The sequence below is a fragment of the Conger conger genome, chromosome 9 (assembly GCF_963514075.1).
Source record: "Conger conger chromosome 9, fConCon1.1, whole genome shotgun sequence".
Taxonomy (NCBI): Eukaryota; Metazoa; Chordata; class Actinopteri; order Anguilliformes; family Congridae; genus Conger; species Conger conger.
Window position 1 is genome coordinate 42,761,103 of NC_083768.1, and position 17,929 is coordinate 42,779,031.

The 17,929-nt window shown below is 45.6% G+C and overlaps 1 protein-coding gene across 1 annotated transcript in view; it reads right to left on the reverse strand.

The window, feature by feature from the left end:
- The window catches only part of LOC133137208 (ephrin-A4-like), a 43,295-nt gene extending 35,631 nt beyond the window's left edge, over window positions 1-7,664 (reverse strand). The window contains exon 1 of the mRNA XM_061255329.1: window positions 7,123-7,664. Coding sequence (XP_061111313.1) covers window positions 7,123-7,244 — 122 coding nt within the window. The 5' untranslated portion in view covers window positions 7,245-7,664. The remainder of the gene's footprint in view (window positions 1-7,122) is intronic.
- Window positions 7,665-17,929: the final 10,265 nt, after the last annotated feature.

A 17,929-nucleotide genomic window follows, 5' to 3' on the forward strand; every position in this document is an offset into this window, starting at 1 on the left:
CGGTTTCGAACACAGTCACTGTCTTTTCCGTCATACGAAACAAAATGGCCGCCGGGCAAGGAAAGCAAAGGAATGAAAGCGCTAATGTGGTGCACATCACAAACGTGTATGCCGTAACATTGTAATTACTGGCACGTTCCACGCACACTTTCATATTTATCCACGGGAAACAAACTCGCGTTTACATGCACGGTGTCGATAATTCATGATTCTTCCGATACCAGCAGTTCAATTTCACATCAGCTTCCGACTTTGCTTCACGTTTTCCATCTCCGCGTTATTTTAATGTAGAGGAACAGAAATGGACAAATAAACCAGCGGGTAGCGCTAAATAATGGCAAGCATCGCAACATTTTTTAAAAGCCCTCCACATTTTTAAAAAGCCCTCCACAGGAGTAAAAGAACGCAGTCGATATTCAAAAACTCCCAACGAGGCCCTTGCTGGATTCAATGCGACACCGAATAAAGAGATGAAAAAAAAGCACAGCGATCAAATAAAACTATGTCAAGTGCAGAAAAGTGTTTTTCTCGCCTAAAGACACAAAAGACAGTGGTGGGAGAAGTAGGACGATTTCTTAAAATACTTTAATTACCATGGCCATTCACTGAACACTCGGCAAACGTGCGGCCAGCCGGCGAAGGCCATGTTATTTATATCAGCCTCTTACCCAAGAGTGCCTCTGGGTATTTTCCTCAGCTTTCCACTTCCTGCTGTTGCGCTCCACTCATTTACTCACCTCCACCTCGGCCTTCACAGTAAATCAAAACATCGCACTGACGCAACGATAAGAACCCACAATTTAAACACACGCACGCGCGCGCACGGACAAAGAGGCATACGCACGCGCGCGCACACACGTACGCCAGAATACGCCCACGCACACGCGGACGTGTTCGCAGAGAGATCGAGCACAAAGGAACTCGTGTTTCCTGCACGTTGAAAGGACACTTCTCTGACACAATGTACTGTGTTCGCGATGCTTGAAAAATGCCTGACTGAGCGGCATTCACATCGCCCTGCACTGTGTCCACTGACTGAGACTTGGGCTTGACATCCATTCTGTCCTTGGATTTTAAATAACAGACTCGCAGCCCCATGGCTTGTCGGTCACGTTACTGTCTCCTGTCCTTGTCTGACATTGAAAAAACAACCCCCACAAATCTTGCCATCAACAATTGAGAAAATGCAACACCCCCATAATTTCAATACTTAAAGGTACAATAGATAAGATTTTTGTGTTAAAACATTGTTACAAGGCCATTGTAAATTCCTACCTATCGTTGAAAAAGGCTCACTGACATGTTGACTCACCCTCTGAGTTTATAGTCCTTAAATTCAGGTTTCAAAATATGCAGTTGATGGCCCGACACTGAAATCCCAAAACGGTGTACAGCTGTACAATAATTCAAGCTCATTGGTTGAAAATTAGTTCTAATTGCCACAGCCAATGGTGTTTCAATGTCAGCGCGTTTACAGAGAAGGGAGAGGGATTGAAGGTTGAAGGTGATTGTTGCTGCTATTCCTCTCTTTACTGTTAGAATTCTGAAATGACCTATTGTACATTTAAACTGAATGACAAAACACAGTCCATATGAATGGACTTGGAAAATATATACAGTCTTATAAATATGGGGTGAACATAATAATATAGTGCAAAGCAGTGTATTAAAACTGCAATAATGTACACTCAGTGAGCAATATATTAGGTGGACCTGTACACCAGCTTGTTAATGCAAATATTTAATCGGCCAATCATGTGGCTGCAACTAAATGCATAAAAGCATGCAGACATGGTCAAGAGGTTCAGCTGTAGTTCAGACCAAATGTCAGAATGGGGAAGAAATGTGATCTAAGGGACATTGACTGGGGAATGATTGTTGGTGCCAGACAGGGCAGTTTTAGTATCTCAGAATCTACTGATCTCCTGTGATTTTTACGCACAACAACTTTACAAAGAATGGTGCGAAAAATGGGGCCAGACCGGTCGAAGGTAACAGGAAGGTGACAGTAACGCAAATAACCACGCATTACAACAGCGGTATGCAGAAGAGCATCTCTGAACATCTGAACACACAACACATCAAACCTGTAAGTGGATGGGCTACAGCAGTAGAAGACCAATAAGTCAAAAACAATAAGCCTAATAAATACCTAATAAAGTGCTCACTGAGTGCATGTGTATACGTTTACGCATACGCACAAGCCAGCACACAAGTGTTGATCATTTATTCATTTCAATATCTCCAAATATGTGAAATGTCCAGTGGCACACCAGCGCAGGCCGAGACGGCAGCGCACACGCAGTGATTGTGTTCTTTTACGGGGCGCTCTCCGCACTGCGGCTTTCCGGAAGACTCCGCGCGGCGCCCGCCCCGGTTTCTCGCCGCCTCCTCCCCGCAGTCACACCCTTACCCCACGGGCCGCTCCAACGCGGGCAGCCAGCGCCTGGAGTGCTTACGCAGGAACTCCCGCTACGGGCGTAATGAAGGGCGGCTGTATCTCTGGATGTAGCAGCCAGCTGGGTCTGAATAATGGAGCTGGCGAGGGGCGGGGGGCGGGGGGGTCTTAAGAGCCCGGGAGGTGCTGGAGCAGGTGCGAGCACGCCCGCGGTAGGTCGTAAAAAAAAAAAAAGTAAAATAAATAAATAAATAAATAAATAAAAACACACAGAAAAGCGCACGTCAGAGAGCCGAACGCGAGGCTACGGCGCGTCCGCCAAAAAGTCCGGGCCAGGAACGCGTTCCGCCCGCCGCCCCCCGCCCCGCCCCGCCCGAACGGGCCCCCCGGTCCCCCGCTGCGCGCTCGCACAACCGTCGAAAAGTAAAAACACGAAGAACACGCAGAACACACCCTCCGTTTACAGCCTCCCAGGAACCTTGAAAGGGGTGAAATTAAAATGAATAAATAAACTAAGAAATAAAACTTTTACGACAGCCTTTTTTACGAGGGCTCTTATGATGGAGTTTATTGCACGGGCCAGTGTTTCGCTTTGCACTTTTGCAATTTTGCTTCCAGAACGTTCTCTGAAGCCTTGCTTCAATCTGTGCACGGCACTGCGGCGAAGGGTGTATGCCTGAAAAGCTGATAACGGAGGAGTAAGAGGCCATGTCTGTGGATACTGGAAAAGAAAGGGTACTAACATATAAACTGAGCAGTCCACTGCCAGGGTTTTTACATGGCAGACAAGCCTCACAACTTCTTGGTTTTAAAACAAAATGCATGGTATTAAAAGGTGACCCCCCCCCCCCCCCCCAAACAGAATGCAACTTTAAATACCACGCAATTATCGTCCGACGTGTGATTTAAAAAAAATAAACGGGTTCGAATGAAAGTTTTCTTGGAGAAAAGGCCGCAAACGCAGCAAAGAAAAGCCCAAAATGGCCGTTTGGCTGGATATAAACAAGCACACGCCCAGTCAGCGAGTTTTACGAGAGTGCTCCGCGAATCCTTGTAAACTTATAACGCATTTCATTCCCTCTCCTCAGAATCACATAAAGAAGTGCCCTTTAAAACAAACTAGTTTACCATAACAACCCAGAACAAATGGCCTGAAGTGACTGCAAATAGGCACCACATGTAATTATACACCTTGGGGGGGTGGGTTTGAGTGGCCCAACTAGGGCCAGCTTCCTGTGGGGCGTTGCCTGTCTGGAGCATGCCCATTGGCTTAAAGTGGGGGGGGGGGGGGGACATTGGATCCCAAAAATATTATTTAGCAGATGCTTTCATCCAAAGTGACGTACAAAAACAGTGCATATGACAGGTCATAGGACAAACAACCGAACAGGTCAGAAGGTACAGTTCACATATGATCGGTTATAAGGCCAAGAACATAAGTCTGGTGCACCAGGTACGTATGCCAAGTCTGTAACTACCATAGCGAGACATCTACAACTTCAGGAACTGCGGGGCATAAGACTCCAGGAAGAAGAAACAAAGAAGGCGCTAGAAAATGTGTCAGTTTCCTGCTCACTAGCACCACTGAGGAGGGCTCCAGTATAGGCATTTCAGGGATCCTTTCAACGAAAGTCAATGGTACCAATACGGTACAAATACAAAGTCATTACAGAAAGATATAGTGGCCATCGCTAATTTCTTCATCTAACGCAGGGGTGCACAACAAGGGCCAATCCATTTCAGGATTTTGCGCCAACTTCTGATTTTAATAATTGAATTGACTCATATGTTATCTGACATGTGTATGAGTGCCGGCTACAGCTGCAGACTGTAAGTGTATCCTAATTATTTTACTGTGCTCAAGTACAGGCTTGAACCAGGGTCATTTATAGAGCCGTCAGCAAATTACAAGGCAATTGGTTGTCACAAAAACCACAACCCAGACCGGGCCCTCCAGGACCGGAGTTGATCTGATCTAATGTCTCCTCATGTCCCGATTTTCTTTAAGTTAAGTTAAAATATTTCCGCAAAGGATGCACACATGTTTTCTTGCTCAAAGGAAAGTTTGGGAGCTCCGAACTTCTATTTCTAGCTCCTAGAAAGAATATTTAACGGGCTGGAAAGTCCTTAAAGATGAAAGACCTCGATCAATTTCCGGGTCAGGAGCAAGTAAAAGGAAAAGAAAGGTGAATATTAAGCGGTTGGAATAAGCCCTTTTACCCACACCATCCCCTTCAGGATAAAATCTGAATTGGTCTTAATTGAAGACCATAATTAGTTGATTAGTTCAATCAGCTGATTTAGTACCGTGTCAAAGCGAAAGGCTGACTCAGAAGCATCCTTCCTCGATAAGACTGGAGACGCCGGTGGTAAACTGTCAGTTTAGAAACGTCCTGACACACATGCTACTAATTTCTTTTCTGATGAACTGTGACGGCTCAAGCTAACCGAAAAGGATTCATCATGCTTTTTCGTGACAGAAATCAGCATTTCCTAAGTAGGGCACAGTTCGGACGTGTTGGTGTACATTACAGCTGAGTCAACGCTCCCCAGAAACAGACAGAAAAGATATATTACATGTGTTTCAACATGCATTGTTAAACCCATCTAATGACAGATTGGCTTTATCAAACTCAACAGGCACAGCTCATTTCAAGTCAGTAGGGGCCTGCTGTACAGCAATACACCAGCTAGTACAGAAACACTGCGTGAGAATTCACACATGTATAATTTACTTTAATGACTAACACAAACACACTGAAGATATAACATTATACAGACAATACATGAATCATTACTGAAGACAACATGTGTGTGTGTGTATGTGTGTGTGGGTGTGTGTGTGTGTTGGGGGAGAGCAGTTGTTTTCTTTCTGCTTCATTAGCAGGGAATAAGACTAATTATCTCGCTCTGGATTTCATAATTAGAGATCACAGGTAATCATGCCTAATTATTTGGGGGGAAGAGCAAAACTGATGATTTTTTAAACATGTTGTGAAAGTTCCACTGAAGCGTGAGACACATAGAGGGGCGCTAATCGCAGCTTCTTTTTAAATGAGCAAAATTATCTCAAAGGCTGTCATTTCTGTGCAAGTGTGTGGCGTATATGTGATTGTTCTCTTACCAAATACATCTATACACTGTAGTAAACATAGCAATAATAATAATTACCAACATCATCATGTATTCAGTTCAGTTTTTTCCATCTTGTCAATCTGGGGGATGATTCTGCAATAACACTACAATATTTTTGATCTAATGCTACCCACAGAGGCAGTCTGAATCATGCGAAATAGCTGACATGTTTGGCAAATAGGTGCAATAAAATTGTCTTGTTTATCACATTGACAAATGTGCAGTGGTCTGTAAAACGTCCACAAACAATGTAACACTAAAAGCTTTAGTGATAAAGAAGTCATAAACAAGTGAATTTACGGAATTCAAGGTTCACGGGTTCACAGTGCGTCGCCACAATCGAATCTATGTTGCAATTACTGGCGTTTCAATGCAAATGCAGTCAACATATAGGTACATTAATATGTTTCAACGTATTGGCATCCCAACAAAATGTACGCTATTAAAAAAAATCACATATTAATGTTCAACAGAAGCAAAAAGGAAGTTGCCTATTGCTTAATGACAAATGCGGGAAGGTTTTGTCACAATCGACAGGTGTGTGTTCTGGGGGCGGTAACAAGAAGGGCGACGGCAAGAGGCGGGTTGGAATTTTGGCATTTGTTGCGCACCAGAAATACGTTTCAACTTGTTGAGTGGATCGCATGCCTTGCGAGCAAAGAGAGAACGTTATCCAGTTATTTTCGAGCGTTAGTGAGTTTATCTTATTGTCCGTATTGTTATAATGTGATTTTCTATATGCTAGCTGCTCCAGTGGGGTTTCTTCCACGCCAACAGTGTACATTCCTTGTAGTCTGGGAGTGAGCCGCTGCGCCACGCTCACTAAATTTTGGAAATGCTTTCTTTTCTTTTTTTGCCTGAGTAGACGAGCTGAACGCTGAGGGGAAAATAGACGATTGAGAAAAAATTGTTTACTTCAAGGTGTTGCATCGATTACTTTTACACAGACACTTCGGGGACCAAGAACGGTCATGCACTGTATTTACTACTTAAATACAGTACGGTGGATACTGGGTTACAGACCTTGATGTACAGTTGTGCTTATTTAACAGTTGAGTTTAACGCTCTCCAAATAACCCCACGCCTGGCTGAACTATGTCTGTTAGAGGCGTAAAAAGTGCCAGTACCTGTTCGGGCGGTAAATACTTTATCGTACTGCTCTAACAGGTTTCTGTGTAGCACAGTAGACCACTGTCAGGTTTAAATTGCCATCGCCTCTAAAAATATAACCGTCAAACGCCCGCTGTATATGTTTTGTCTATTGTCATGATGTTAAAGGCGTTTACCCATGTAGGCCTACTGCGAATTAATTTAATTTAGCAAAAGTGAGGAACGCCGTTTAAGATCCAAATATTTGTACTACAACCCGTATACCTTAGGCCAGGGATCATTAAGGTAATGGCGATATGTAGGCTGTCGATAATAATCGGTGACAAAGCAACGTGAAATAACGATACACCGTAGAGAAACTTAAGAGGAAACTGGTTAAACATTTAAACTGCTACTTCTCGCGTAGTCATCTTCATTGGTAGTATAAATCGAGATAACGTTGTCATAAAGTTAGCAAGGGCTTTTAGATACGGACCTACCTTGTGTTTGTGCTATTCCAGTAAACGACATGTCTCTTCCCCTGGACTGAAGAGATCAGCTGCAGAAATAGAACTGTCATTTTCCAGATTGTACCAGCTCCAGGGCGCCCACGACAACCCATTGTGAGCGAAGCGCAGGTCGCCTTATCAGGTGATGGCTGTTCGAAGTACTCACAGAAGAGAAAGACGTTGACAGTAAAATAAAAATGAAATCTGCGCGGTACCGTTCAGAAGTCAGTGAATCCAAACACAAATTCGGTAGGCTACTTTCCGTGACTGCAAATAAATACGCTGCGCACGAAAAAAAAACTTTCGAAGGTACATTTCATAACAGGCGAGCAAAGATGTTTTGGCTGAAAAGAAGTTCAGGATACCTGCTGGGTTAAACTCAAGTTATTCTGTACAACCCCCAAGGTGTTTACTTATACTGTTAAACCATTATCGGTTGAAATGAGTCTCAAAAGTTCATACGCGCATTTTCTGTTCTACCATCCACTCCAAAAACGAAAGTCAGTTCTGCGAAAACAGGCACTTGAAGTGTGTGTACTTTAAGTTTGATTGAATGGGTGAGATTGGAGGAATGGGCGGGGAGAGTGGAAGTTAGCGAGGAGGGTGGTGCACGAAAACTTTGAGCGAATCAGAGACGTAAACCGGGTCACCAATCTTTAGGAGGTTTAGGCTGTGGACCGTGTGTAGTGTGTAGTTACCAGTCTCCGTGTGTGCGGCCGTCACGCGCGTAACTTTTGACATACTTTTTTTTGCATGTGGGCCAAACTCACCAGTCAAAACATCCGCACTGTAGCGGAGGCTGTCGGCTGCATTGGTGTGAATTCTGCACTCTAAATTGTTAAAGCGAACTCAGTATCCCTTCGAGGCAGAGAACCTGAGGCACTGACCACCTCTTGGGAAAATTGTATACATGTATTTATAGGGCAGAGTGGCTGTTGCTTTTTCGTTTATAGATTTAGTTTTGTAGCATGTATAACCACAGACACAGGAATCAACGAATGGTTAAAAAAAAACCCAAAAACAGTGGGCAATTTTCTGCCAATGCTACCATTCTCATTTTCCTTCCACCCATAATTTTGACTGCTAAATTGTAAGAGGATGTCACTTGCTCCGAATTTGAGGCCTAGTGTCTAACAAGGCCACATAATGTCAGAAAAATGTTAGCTATGCTTGCCACAAGTGTCCCTTTTAGCTGTCAGCTCCCTCCCCAAACAATGGATGCTCATGTGTTTGCATTTGCATGTGTGTTTTTTGGGAATGTGTATGTGTGTGTGTTCTTTGTGTGTGCCAGTTCTGTACGTATACATACGTACATGTGCATACGTGTGCATGCGTACGTAATCACACGCGCTAATTGGCCCTGCTGCAGACGGGTGGTCTCGGGGGGCCGTGCGGTGGCAGGCTCCATTGCTCGCGCGCACCACCCAGCGCGGTCCTGCTCCGCCCGCCGCGCGCGTGTCAGATTACCGCCATAATGGGAATAAAGTGGGCGGGTAACGCACCTCACGCTGCCGCGCCATCACTCACCCGGACAGCGTTACAGTGGAGGTCGTATTAGTCACTGTGGTACATTGCATCGCATTAATTTCCCTCCAATAGGAAGCGGTAATTTTCTGTGACAAGGCGTCCCATTAATTCCGGTCTCGCGCCGCGCTGTAAATCAAACGTACTGTTATTTGCCGCATATTTATTTTTATTTTTTTCCCTTCTTTCTTCTTCTTCTTCTTTCTTTCCCTGCCTCCCACCGCCGGAACGGACTCAAAAACCCGGAGAGTTCAATTTGTCTTTCCGTTGGGAATCCCTGTGGAAGGCAGTAAATATACCGACTTTCAAAAGTTTCGCCAGTTTCCGATCCCGCTCCCTTTGTTGCGAACCGGAAAGCGTTCGGTCATATCGAGATGAGTCAGAGCCAATGCTAGCTGGTTGCACGGGAGGGAAAACGCATTGGCTCAGTGCTAGAGGGTCATCAGCAAATTGGTTTTTTTTTCAGGCCACAGCTAATCAATGGCGGTAGGTGGGGGCAAATTAAGAGATGATACGGAACGACTCCGTTCTCCCCTGGACCAGGGCCACGGAGTCGTGCAGGAGTGACGGAGCAATCCACTCCAATTAACGGCTCAATCAGACTTGATTACGCCGGGGCTTGGCTGTGATGAAGACCCGTGTGCCCCCAGGACCTGGTCTGAGAAACAATGATCTCCAGGATCGATGCTCTTCTCCATGATGCCGTGCAGAGAGAGGGAGAGGGAGAGAGAGGGATGGTGCCAAAAGAGGAGGCAGCAGGGAGGGAGAGGGTTGACCTTTTCCTTGGGCAGAACTGGGGGGGCTTTCGGCAGCAGAGGTGAAGGGTTTTCATTGGAGGGGGGTGCGGAAAACAGAGGGAAGAGGTCATAAATGTCAAAGGCAAAATGTTTGAGACACCATGACGATATTCGCAAAAGACTAAATGTTTGAGAGCCTTCACACCATGAACCAGGGCGGCCTGTAGCGTAGTGGTTAAGGTAAATGACTGGGACACGCAAGGTCGGTGGCTCTAATCCCGGTGTAGCCACAATAAGATCCGCACAGCCGTTGGGCCCTTGAGCAAGGCCCTTAACCCTGCATTGCTCCGGGGGAGGATTGTTTCCTGCTTAGTCTAATCAACTGTACGTCGCTCTGGATAAAAGTGTCAATAATGTAATGTAATGTAATGTAACCTGTTCGCTAAACACAAACATTTTGTTGGAGGGGGGACGGGGTGGGGCGGTTGTGGAGGAAGACTGAGGGAGAAGGATATAAATCAGTCAGGTGCTCCCAGAGGCTGGCCTGCAATGGGCCTGCCCCATGAGGAGGAGGGGTTAATCTGCAGGAGAGCTTTAACCAGCTGCCTCAGTCCTGTTGCGGAAAACTTTTGAGAAATAATGTACACCAAGAACCTGTTCCCTAAAGACAAAACTTTACATGGCCTTTGCACCATGAATCACCATTAATTTGCTAAAGACAGAACTTTCGAGAGCCTTTACACGATGAACCTGTTTGAGAGATATTACACCGTGAAGATGTTCATTAAAGACAAAACGTTTGAGAGTCTGTACACCGTGAACATAACTTTTGGGAGACGTTACACCATGAAGATGTTCGCTGAAGACCAACATTTTGAGAGCCTTTACACCTTGAAGATGTTCGCTGAAGACCAACATTTTGAGAGCCTTTACACCTTGAAGATGTTCCCTCAAGACAAAATGTTTGAGAGCCATTACACCATGAACCTGTTCGCTAAAGACAGGGTAAGAGACAGGGAGACAGGAGCAGCTGTGCGTGCAGATTTCTGAGGACGAAGCGCTTTGAAATAGCTTCTCTTCCTTTTTTAAATTACACAATTACCACAATGAGCTGAGAGGCAGAGAGGGAGTCTAATAAGAAGGAAATGTCAAGAAATAGGAGGGTAATTGGGTCTACTGGAGATCGGGTCATTGGGGGTGGGGTGGGGGGGTGTGTGTGTGTGTGTGGAGGGTTAAGAAGACTACAGCCAGAATTGAGTCGCCATTTTCCCTTAACTTAATTGCTGATGTTCTTTTTTGTGAAGAAAGTTTGAAGAAAAGGAAACCCACTTGCGTTTAATTGGAGGTCAACGTGAAGGACGAACGCTGATTGAATCCAGACCTCAGGCTCCGAACATAGTTTCAGCTCTTCCAGGTCAAAGTAAAAGCCTTTTTTAACAAACAAACCACACTCACCGCATTCCGGCTTTCATACACACTCACACACACACACACACACACACACACACACACACACACTTACATCACACCCACTGTTTATCTGAAGAGGAAACGGATCTGATCCAGGGAACGGGCGAACGTGAGAATCGCATGATGCACAACTCCGTCTTCTTCGACATGAAACCCAGTAAGCACTCCGGTCCCCGGGTTCGCCCGGGTCAAACCGCGATCGGATGTCATCGCTGACCGTAATCATCCATAATCGCCATCTTCTAATGGATTCGAACAGCCAGCTGCACACTTACGCGTTTCCTGCCCCCCTCTGAAGTACGGCTGCACTGCATGATGGGAGTTATTTAATTGACGCACGCCTTCCAGCCATATCGGGTGTTGCGGCGTTCACTTCTCTGCAGGCAAACAAATGGTAAATGGACTGCGTTTATGTAGTGCTTTTATCCAGAGCGCTTTATCATTGACGCCCATTCGCACACGCAAATGGTGAAGGGCTTCCATGCAAGGTACCCATTAGCTTGTTGGGAGCAATTGGGGGTTAGGTGTCTTGCCCAGCGACGCTTCGACACGCCCAGGGCCGGAGATCGAACCGACACCCCCCTTTCTCACTGCTCTTATCTCCTGAGGTAATGTGGCAAAGACATTTCAGCGAGGGTGTTCCTCACATCCTCTGTACTGGGGTAAATTAATCAGCTGGTCATGCTGTGGCAAGTGTGGACAAAGCCCTGTAAATGGGCAAAAAAAATTGTGAACAAAGGTGAATTGATTCAGAAGTAGGGCTTGTTGGAGAAGTTGCCAGAACCCCATAAGTGTGTCAGGTGGGGTCAGTACAATCCAAGACGCCTTCAGCAAGGCCTGTGCCAGCCTGCTTCCAGGAGGAGGCAGATAACGAGGTCAGGAACTAAATTAAAGGGGTGTGGGTGTAATAACAGGTCTGCCCAAACCCTGCTCATGGAGGTCTGCCCGTAGCTTTTCATCTGAACCTTAATTCGGTTTACCTGCTTCTACTAATTAGCAGCTCAATGAGATCTCTGGCTGTTGAATGATGTGTGCTTTGTTGGGGCTGGAGGGAAAACGGTGTTTGGTAACCCTGTTGTATGTGGATTTTGAGTCCCATCTGGGGGTTTTAGCAAGATAACCTTTAAGGCAGCGCGACTCAACTCCACATCCAGCGGGCCACAGTGTCTGCAGGCATTTGCTTCAACCGTGTCCTACACCACCTGATTTTACTAATTAGCTTTATTATGTGAACAAAGCAGATAAAATCATTTCAGGAGCGAATACCTGCAGACACTGCGGCCTGCAGGACGTGGAGTTGAGTAGCGTTGCCTTCAAGGTGTGATGTCACAAACATGTGACTGGAATGTTCTTAACTATATATTCCAATGTCCGATGTCACAATGGCTACATGGTGACTGAAAGCAATGCAGTTCTAGAACACCGACATAGAATTTTGAAGAATAGAATTTTGATGTCTCATGAAAGGATTAATCAGAATGAGTATCCAGCAGTACTAATTAACTGTATGTGCAAACGTAACCTTGTTCATGTCTGTCTGGATAAAATGTCTGTCTGTTAGGACTACTAAATGCAAAAAAAATCTTCACCACCGCCTGGTGTAGAAGCCATGCTAACTGAAGTCAAGAGGCCGGCTGGCCCTTTGGGGACCTTGAAAGGTAAGCTCACACCTGTCTACAAGCTCGACCTTGTGTTAATCTGGAGCGCGAAGCTGTGCGGAATTGAAAGCGAGAGGGCGCGACGGATGGGCAGAAAGAGACGTCTTCAGAGCGACGCCGTCGCTCCAGCGAATCAAAGTCCCCCTCGTTGCCCCCCCCCTTCCCCCGTCCTCTCTCCATTAATCCTTACGCCCTATCAGTGTCACTTATGCCCCTCTCTAGCGCACTGTCTCTCCCTCTGTCACCGCCGTACGCCTTGTGTGTGCGTGTTTGTGTGTGTGTGTGTGTGTGTGTGAGAGAGAGGGGGGACGCTAATCCCCTTATCTCCACAGACGCAGGCTGACACCAAACCACTCGTCGTGCTGTAATCAACTGCCCCCGTGTCCTCTCTCTCGCTCTATTGCCCCTCTCGCACGCTCTCAAACGACACCCCGCCACGCTCCTCAGATCCAAATTAAAAACCCTAAAAAGCTTTGGCACGGCTTTGGCGGCGAGCAGTATCGCCAAGGCAAGCCTATGAACATGATGTAGACGACGCCATGAAAACCCCTCTCTCTCTCTCTCTCTCTCTCTCTCTCTCTCTCTCTCTCTCCCTCTCTCTCTCTCTCTCTCTCTCTCTCTCTCTCTCTCCCTCTCTCCCTCTCTCTCTCTCTCCTCCCAATGCTTTTCAATGGCGACTGAGCGCACACAAGCCAGGCGCTTTGAGTCAGGCCAACACACAGCACAGGTCTGTACCGGATCTATGCCGCGGTAACAGCCAACCCCCCCCCCCCCCCCCCCCCGCCGCCCCCTGCCGGCCCCCCGGCCCCGCCACCCCCCCTCCCGGCCAGCTCTTTTACTCACCTGGCTTACGGATAAGGCCACGCCCTTCCCAGAACACCAGAAACCCCTGTGGGCGCTCTGCACCGAGAGATAGTGTACCATTGCTTCAGATCCTGTGCTGTGTGTGTGTGTGTGTGTGTGTGTTTTTTACCTTTCATAAAAACAACTGTGGTTTCATTTTGTTGGGAGTTTTACAATGCTTTTTGCAGTTACCCCTGCAAAATAGCCACGCTCCTTTGTATGAGTGTTGTTAGTTATTGAATAGTAATAGTTGTGCAGTTATTGAATTTTGCACTAATTGTAGGGAGTATTATTCTACAAAGACTTTTTGGGGAATTTGGTAAAAGTTTCGTCACAGTGGCCTTCGGCAGGTACCCCCCAAACTAGCCACGCTTCTATGAGTGCAATATTTATCCAGTTATTGAACTATGCACTAATAGGGAGCATTCCAGTGGAAGCAGGGAAACCTCTGATAACTGGAGGCCCAGGTCTGACACAGGGCGGCACTTGCCCCAGGGCCCGGGGTAGTAGATTATTCTAGAAGGGCTCAAAAGTCCGCTTTCATCATCGAACATTCCTCTGTTCGCACTCGCCCGAATTCAGGAATCCCGCTCACCTGCATTCCCTCGCGCCAGCTGTTTCCGATCTCCTCCTCCTCCTCCTCTCCCTCTCCCCCTCTCCTGTTTACAGTTTGCACTTTCATCTCTCCACTCTTCCGGGAGGTGGTGGGGGGGGGGGGGGGTCAGAAACCCTCCCCAGTAAACATCCTCGCTCCGACGGCCAGGTGCGGGAGATATTTTCCTCGGGGCTAACGGGCTAATGACGATGTTGGGAGCGTAGGGATAACTGCTTCCTCATGCAGTGTCGAGCCCTGGTCTCCGCACTGCTTAATGAATGCCACACGTGAGCCGTTTGTCACAGGGCTCCTTTCTTCCCGAGCGAACAGCTATTCTCATCCCAGGCGGCGCCCATGCGGTGTGACTGAAGGGCACAAAATGGCCGACCTCTCCAAGGTGGCACAGACTTTCACCCTCACCTCCACCTCCGACACATGTACGCTATAAAAACATATCCTGTAAAGACCAAAAATATGGCCGCAATGTTGCCAGTGAGAAATAATTTAATGAAGGATAAAACTGCATAAACCGGTGTAAAAACTGTCAAATCCTGCATTTTATGGGATGGTCGTTAAAATATGAGTTATTGCTGTTGTTCTACACAAATTGGATAAAAAAAAAAAAAAACATTTCACCGTAAAAAAAATGCAGTTTGTTTTTACAGTCTTCAGTTTGTGTGTTCGCACTTTATGCATGCAAGTATACAAGATATCACAAATGAAAAGGTATGGCTAGGCCTGGATTCAATCTTGGTTGCCTTTAGTGCATGATAAAAAAATTAAATAAATGTTAAACGGTTACCGAGGACCCATGTAATGGTGTGTGTGTTTGTGTGTGAGAGCGTGTGTGTGTTTGTGTGAGAGTGTGTGCGTGTTTGTGTGTGTGTGTTTGTGTGAGAGTGTGTGTGTGTGAGAGAGTGTGTGTGTTTGTGTGAGAGTGTGTGTGTGTTTGTGTGAGTGTGTGTGTGTTTGTGAGAGTGTGTGTGTTTGTGTGAGAGAGAGAGTGTGTGTGTTTGTGTGTGTGTGTGTGTTTGTGTGAGAGTGTGTGAGTTTGTGAGTGTATGTTTGTGTGAGAGTGTGCGTGTTTGTGTGAGAGAGAGTGTGTGTGTTTGTGTGTGTGTGTTTGTGTGAGAGTGTGTGTGTGAGAGAGAGTGTGTGTGTTTGTGTGTGTGTTTGTGTGAGAGTGTGTGTGTGTGAGTGAGAGAGAGTGTGTGTGTTTGTGTGAGAGAGTGTGTGTGTGTGTGTTTGTGTGAGAGTGTGTGTGTGTGTGTGTCTGTGTGTGTGTTTGTGTGTGCAGTGGGGGTGGGGATGGGGATAGGGAGAAAAGGAAGGTGTCCCCAGCTTACTATTCTGTGATCCACTTCAACTCTTCTATTATTATTATTATTATTATTATTATTAATAATAATAATAATAATAATAATAATAATAATAACAATGATGTCTCTTACAATAACACTGCAGTAAAAAGGGCTTGTACTACAATAGTCCCGTAGACTGTGAGTAATGTGATTATGATTCCGACAGTAATAAATTATGCATGCGGCAGTAGCAGCAGTTTATCGGAACAATTTCAGTAATTGTGATTTGCAACGATAATAACGACAATAATACAGTGACGACAAATAACATCAACGCACTAGAAATGACTCTGCCGATGTCCGCTGCGCCCGCAGAGAAAGAGAGGTGTTAAACGAAACCAGGGCCGTATCGCACCAGACTGGCAGGTGTGGACTGCCGGAACAGTCACCCTTACAAATGGAATGGGTAATAGAAAAATATGTTCCGATAAAATCAACTCAAAGGATATTATTTGCTATTGCGCTCTTGACAATCAAACTGCCAACTGGGCGTTTTTTTTTCTTTTTTTCTCACAGTTTAATATTTCCAAAGAGGATAAAAAAAAAAAAAAGGAAAAATAAAATAGGAAGACGAGGGAAAAACGATTTTCTGACCCTTTGCAAAAAAGAAGCGATGGAAATGAACTCTGGTGCATTTATGGGGGAGATATATTCTTACATTTGTCAGGCAGTTCTACGCTGACATCCCATAATTGAGGGGTAGGAGAGGAAGGACAGGGGGGTCTCTACATAGCTTCCTTCCCTGTCGGTGGTGATTGTCCCGGCCATGTTCTAGGCGGGTTTTTTTTTTTTTTTTTTTTTTTTTGGGGGGGGGGGTGTAGGGCACAATCTGGGGGCCACCAAGTATGCGGGTGAGGAAGTAATATGAGGCATCGCACCAGACTGACGTGCCCTTTTAAAAGCCCTTGCCGGGGGCTTTTACGTTAGCCTGTAATGGACGCCACCGGCTCATTAGCCTTCATTACGGTATTGGCAAACCTCGCCGGGTATCATCCAGATTCAGCAAAACACAATAAAACCTGTCTTGTTATGAGATACAAAATACCCAATAAACAACAATCGAACAGGGCGAGACATAGGCTGCCTTGCAACCCGGCAGAAGGAGAGTCAGGTAACCCATATTTCATACGAAGTGCATGCAAGCAAATACAGTCAATTTGGGGGACAATGTATAAAAATGGCTGTAATTCCTACACGGTTCACCCAATATGGATGCAAAAACCCTCTGTTTATAGCTTCAACCACATAGTGTTGTACTTCACGTGTTTGTTTGCTGGAGTACAGAGTACAAAAACACAACAAAAAACGTGTCGCTGTCCACTTACGTACTGCACTGCACGTATTTCAAACACTTCGAAAGTATTTCAAACATTGCCTTAACATTGCCTTCCGATAGTGAATCTGCCAACCCATCCTGTCATTTTAAAATCCACTGGCAGGCAGCGATACTTGTACAGGGTGACTCGGGTCTTGTAAAAATTGAGCTGGGTTATAGTTTTCAATAATGACGGGGTGACTCAGTTTCCCATTAAAGCGGGCTCAGAGTTATTGTTTTTGCGAACAATGAAATGAATCAGGCTCCCGTAAAATCGCACTCTCCGAGTCCTGCTCTTTTCGACAGCGTCGGCTCTGCTCTGGGGGCGCAGTGACTGATTACGCCGGCGGTTTGGGTCCGGTCTCAGAACAACAGGGGCGACATAAATAGGGTGCGTTTCACTTTTTTGATCGCTGAAACTTCTGTAGGAGTGAGCGTGCCAAGCAATCTCTTGATTGCAGCCGATTGGGCGAGGTGTGAAATACGACCGCTCGCCGTTTAATGCCTCATATAAAAGTAATACATTTCCTCTGCGTGTTTTTTTTATTTTATCGCGAGCCAGTGGAAGCTGCAAGAATAGGTGCTGTGTGTTCTGATTTTATATTGTTAAACGAGGGCCCTCACCGAATTACACTGATTGAAGTAATGCAATCAATTTGAAAAATCGCATGTATGTATTCTCACATTCAGAAAACATAAGCATGAATGCATATGCATGCATAAGATTTTATTGCATCTTTGAGAGGTCAGAAACATTTTAATATGGCAACATAAGATGTAATAAAGCTGCCATTGTTATACTTTTTACATGATTTAGCTCAAATATGACTACAAAATTTTGAAATCTGTCCTGTTGCAGCTCCCAAAAGACTGTCTCTATGTATCGTTAAATCTGCCATTTTACCAGATAATGACCAGGATTGTTCTTGGTTTTATGGACTGTTTCCAGTCATCCAAATTATTGCAGCATATTATGAAGGTGGGCATTGTCTCGCCTGGTTTTGCTGAAAATAAATGCTGTCATTCATCAGCCTATGAATAACTGCCATTGACGTGTTTATGACAATATCCCCACGGGCAAGTGACTGTAATTAAAAAAAGAAATGGGCCGTGAACAGAACCTTGAGGAACTCCATTATTTACACTTGATAGTCCAGAAGAGATGCCGTTAGTCAGAAAACTAACACTCAAGGATTGATTACCATAAATGATTGAATAGTCACTGAACAGCTTACGTTTTAGTGGCAATAGCCTTCGTCTTAATATTCGAGAAATGAATGTTTGCGGTTCCTTAC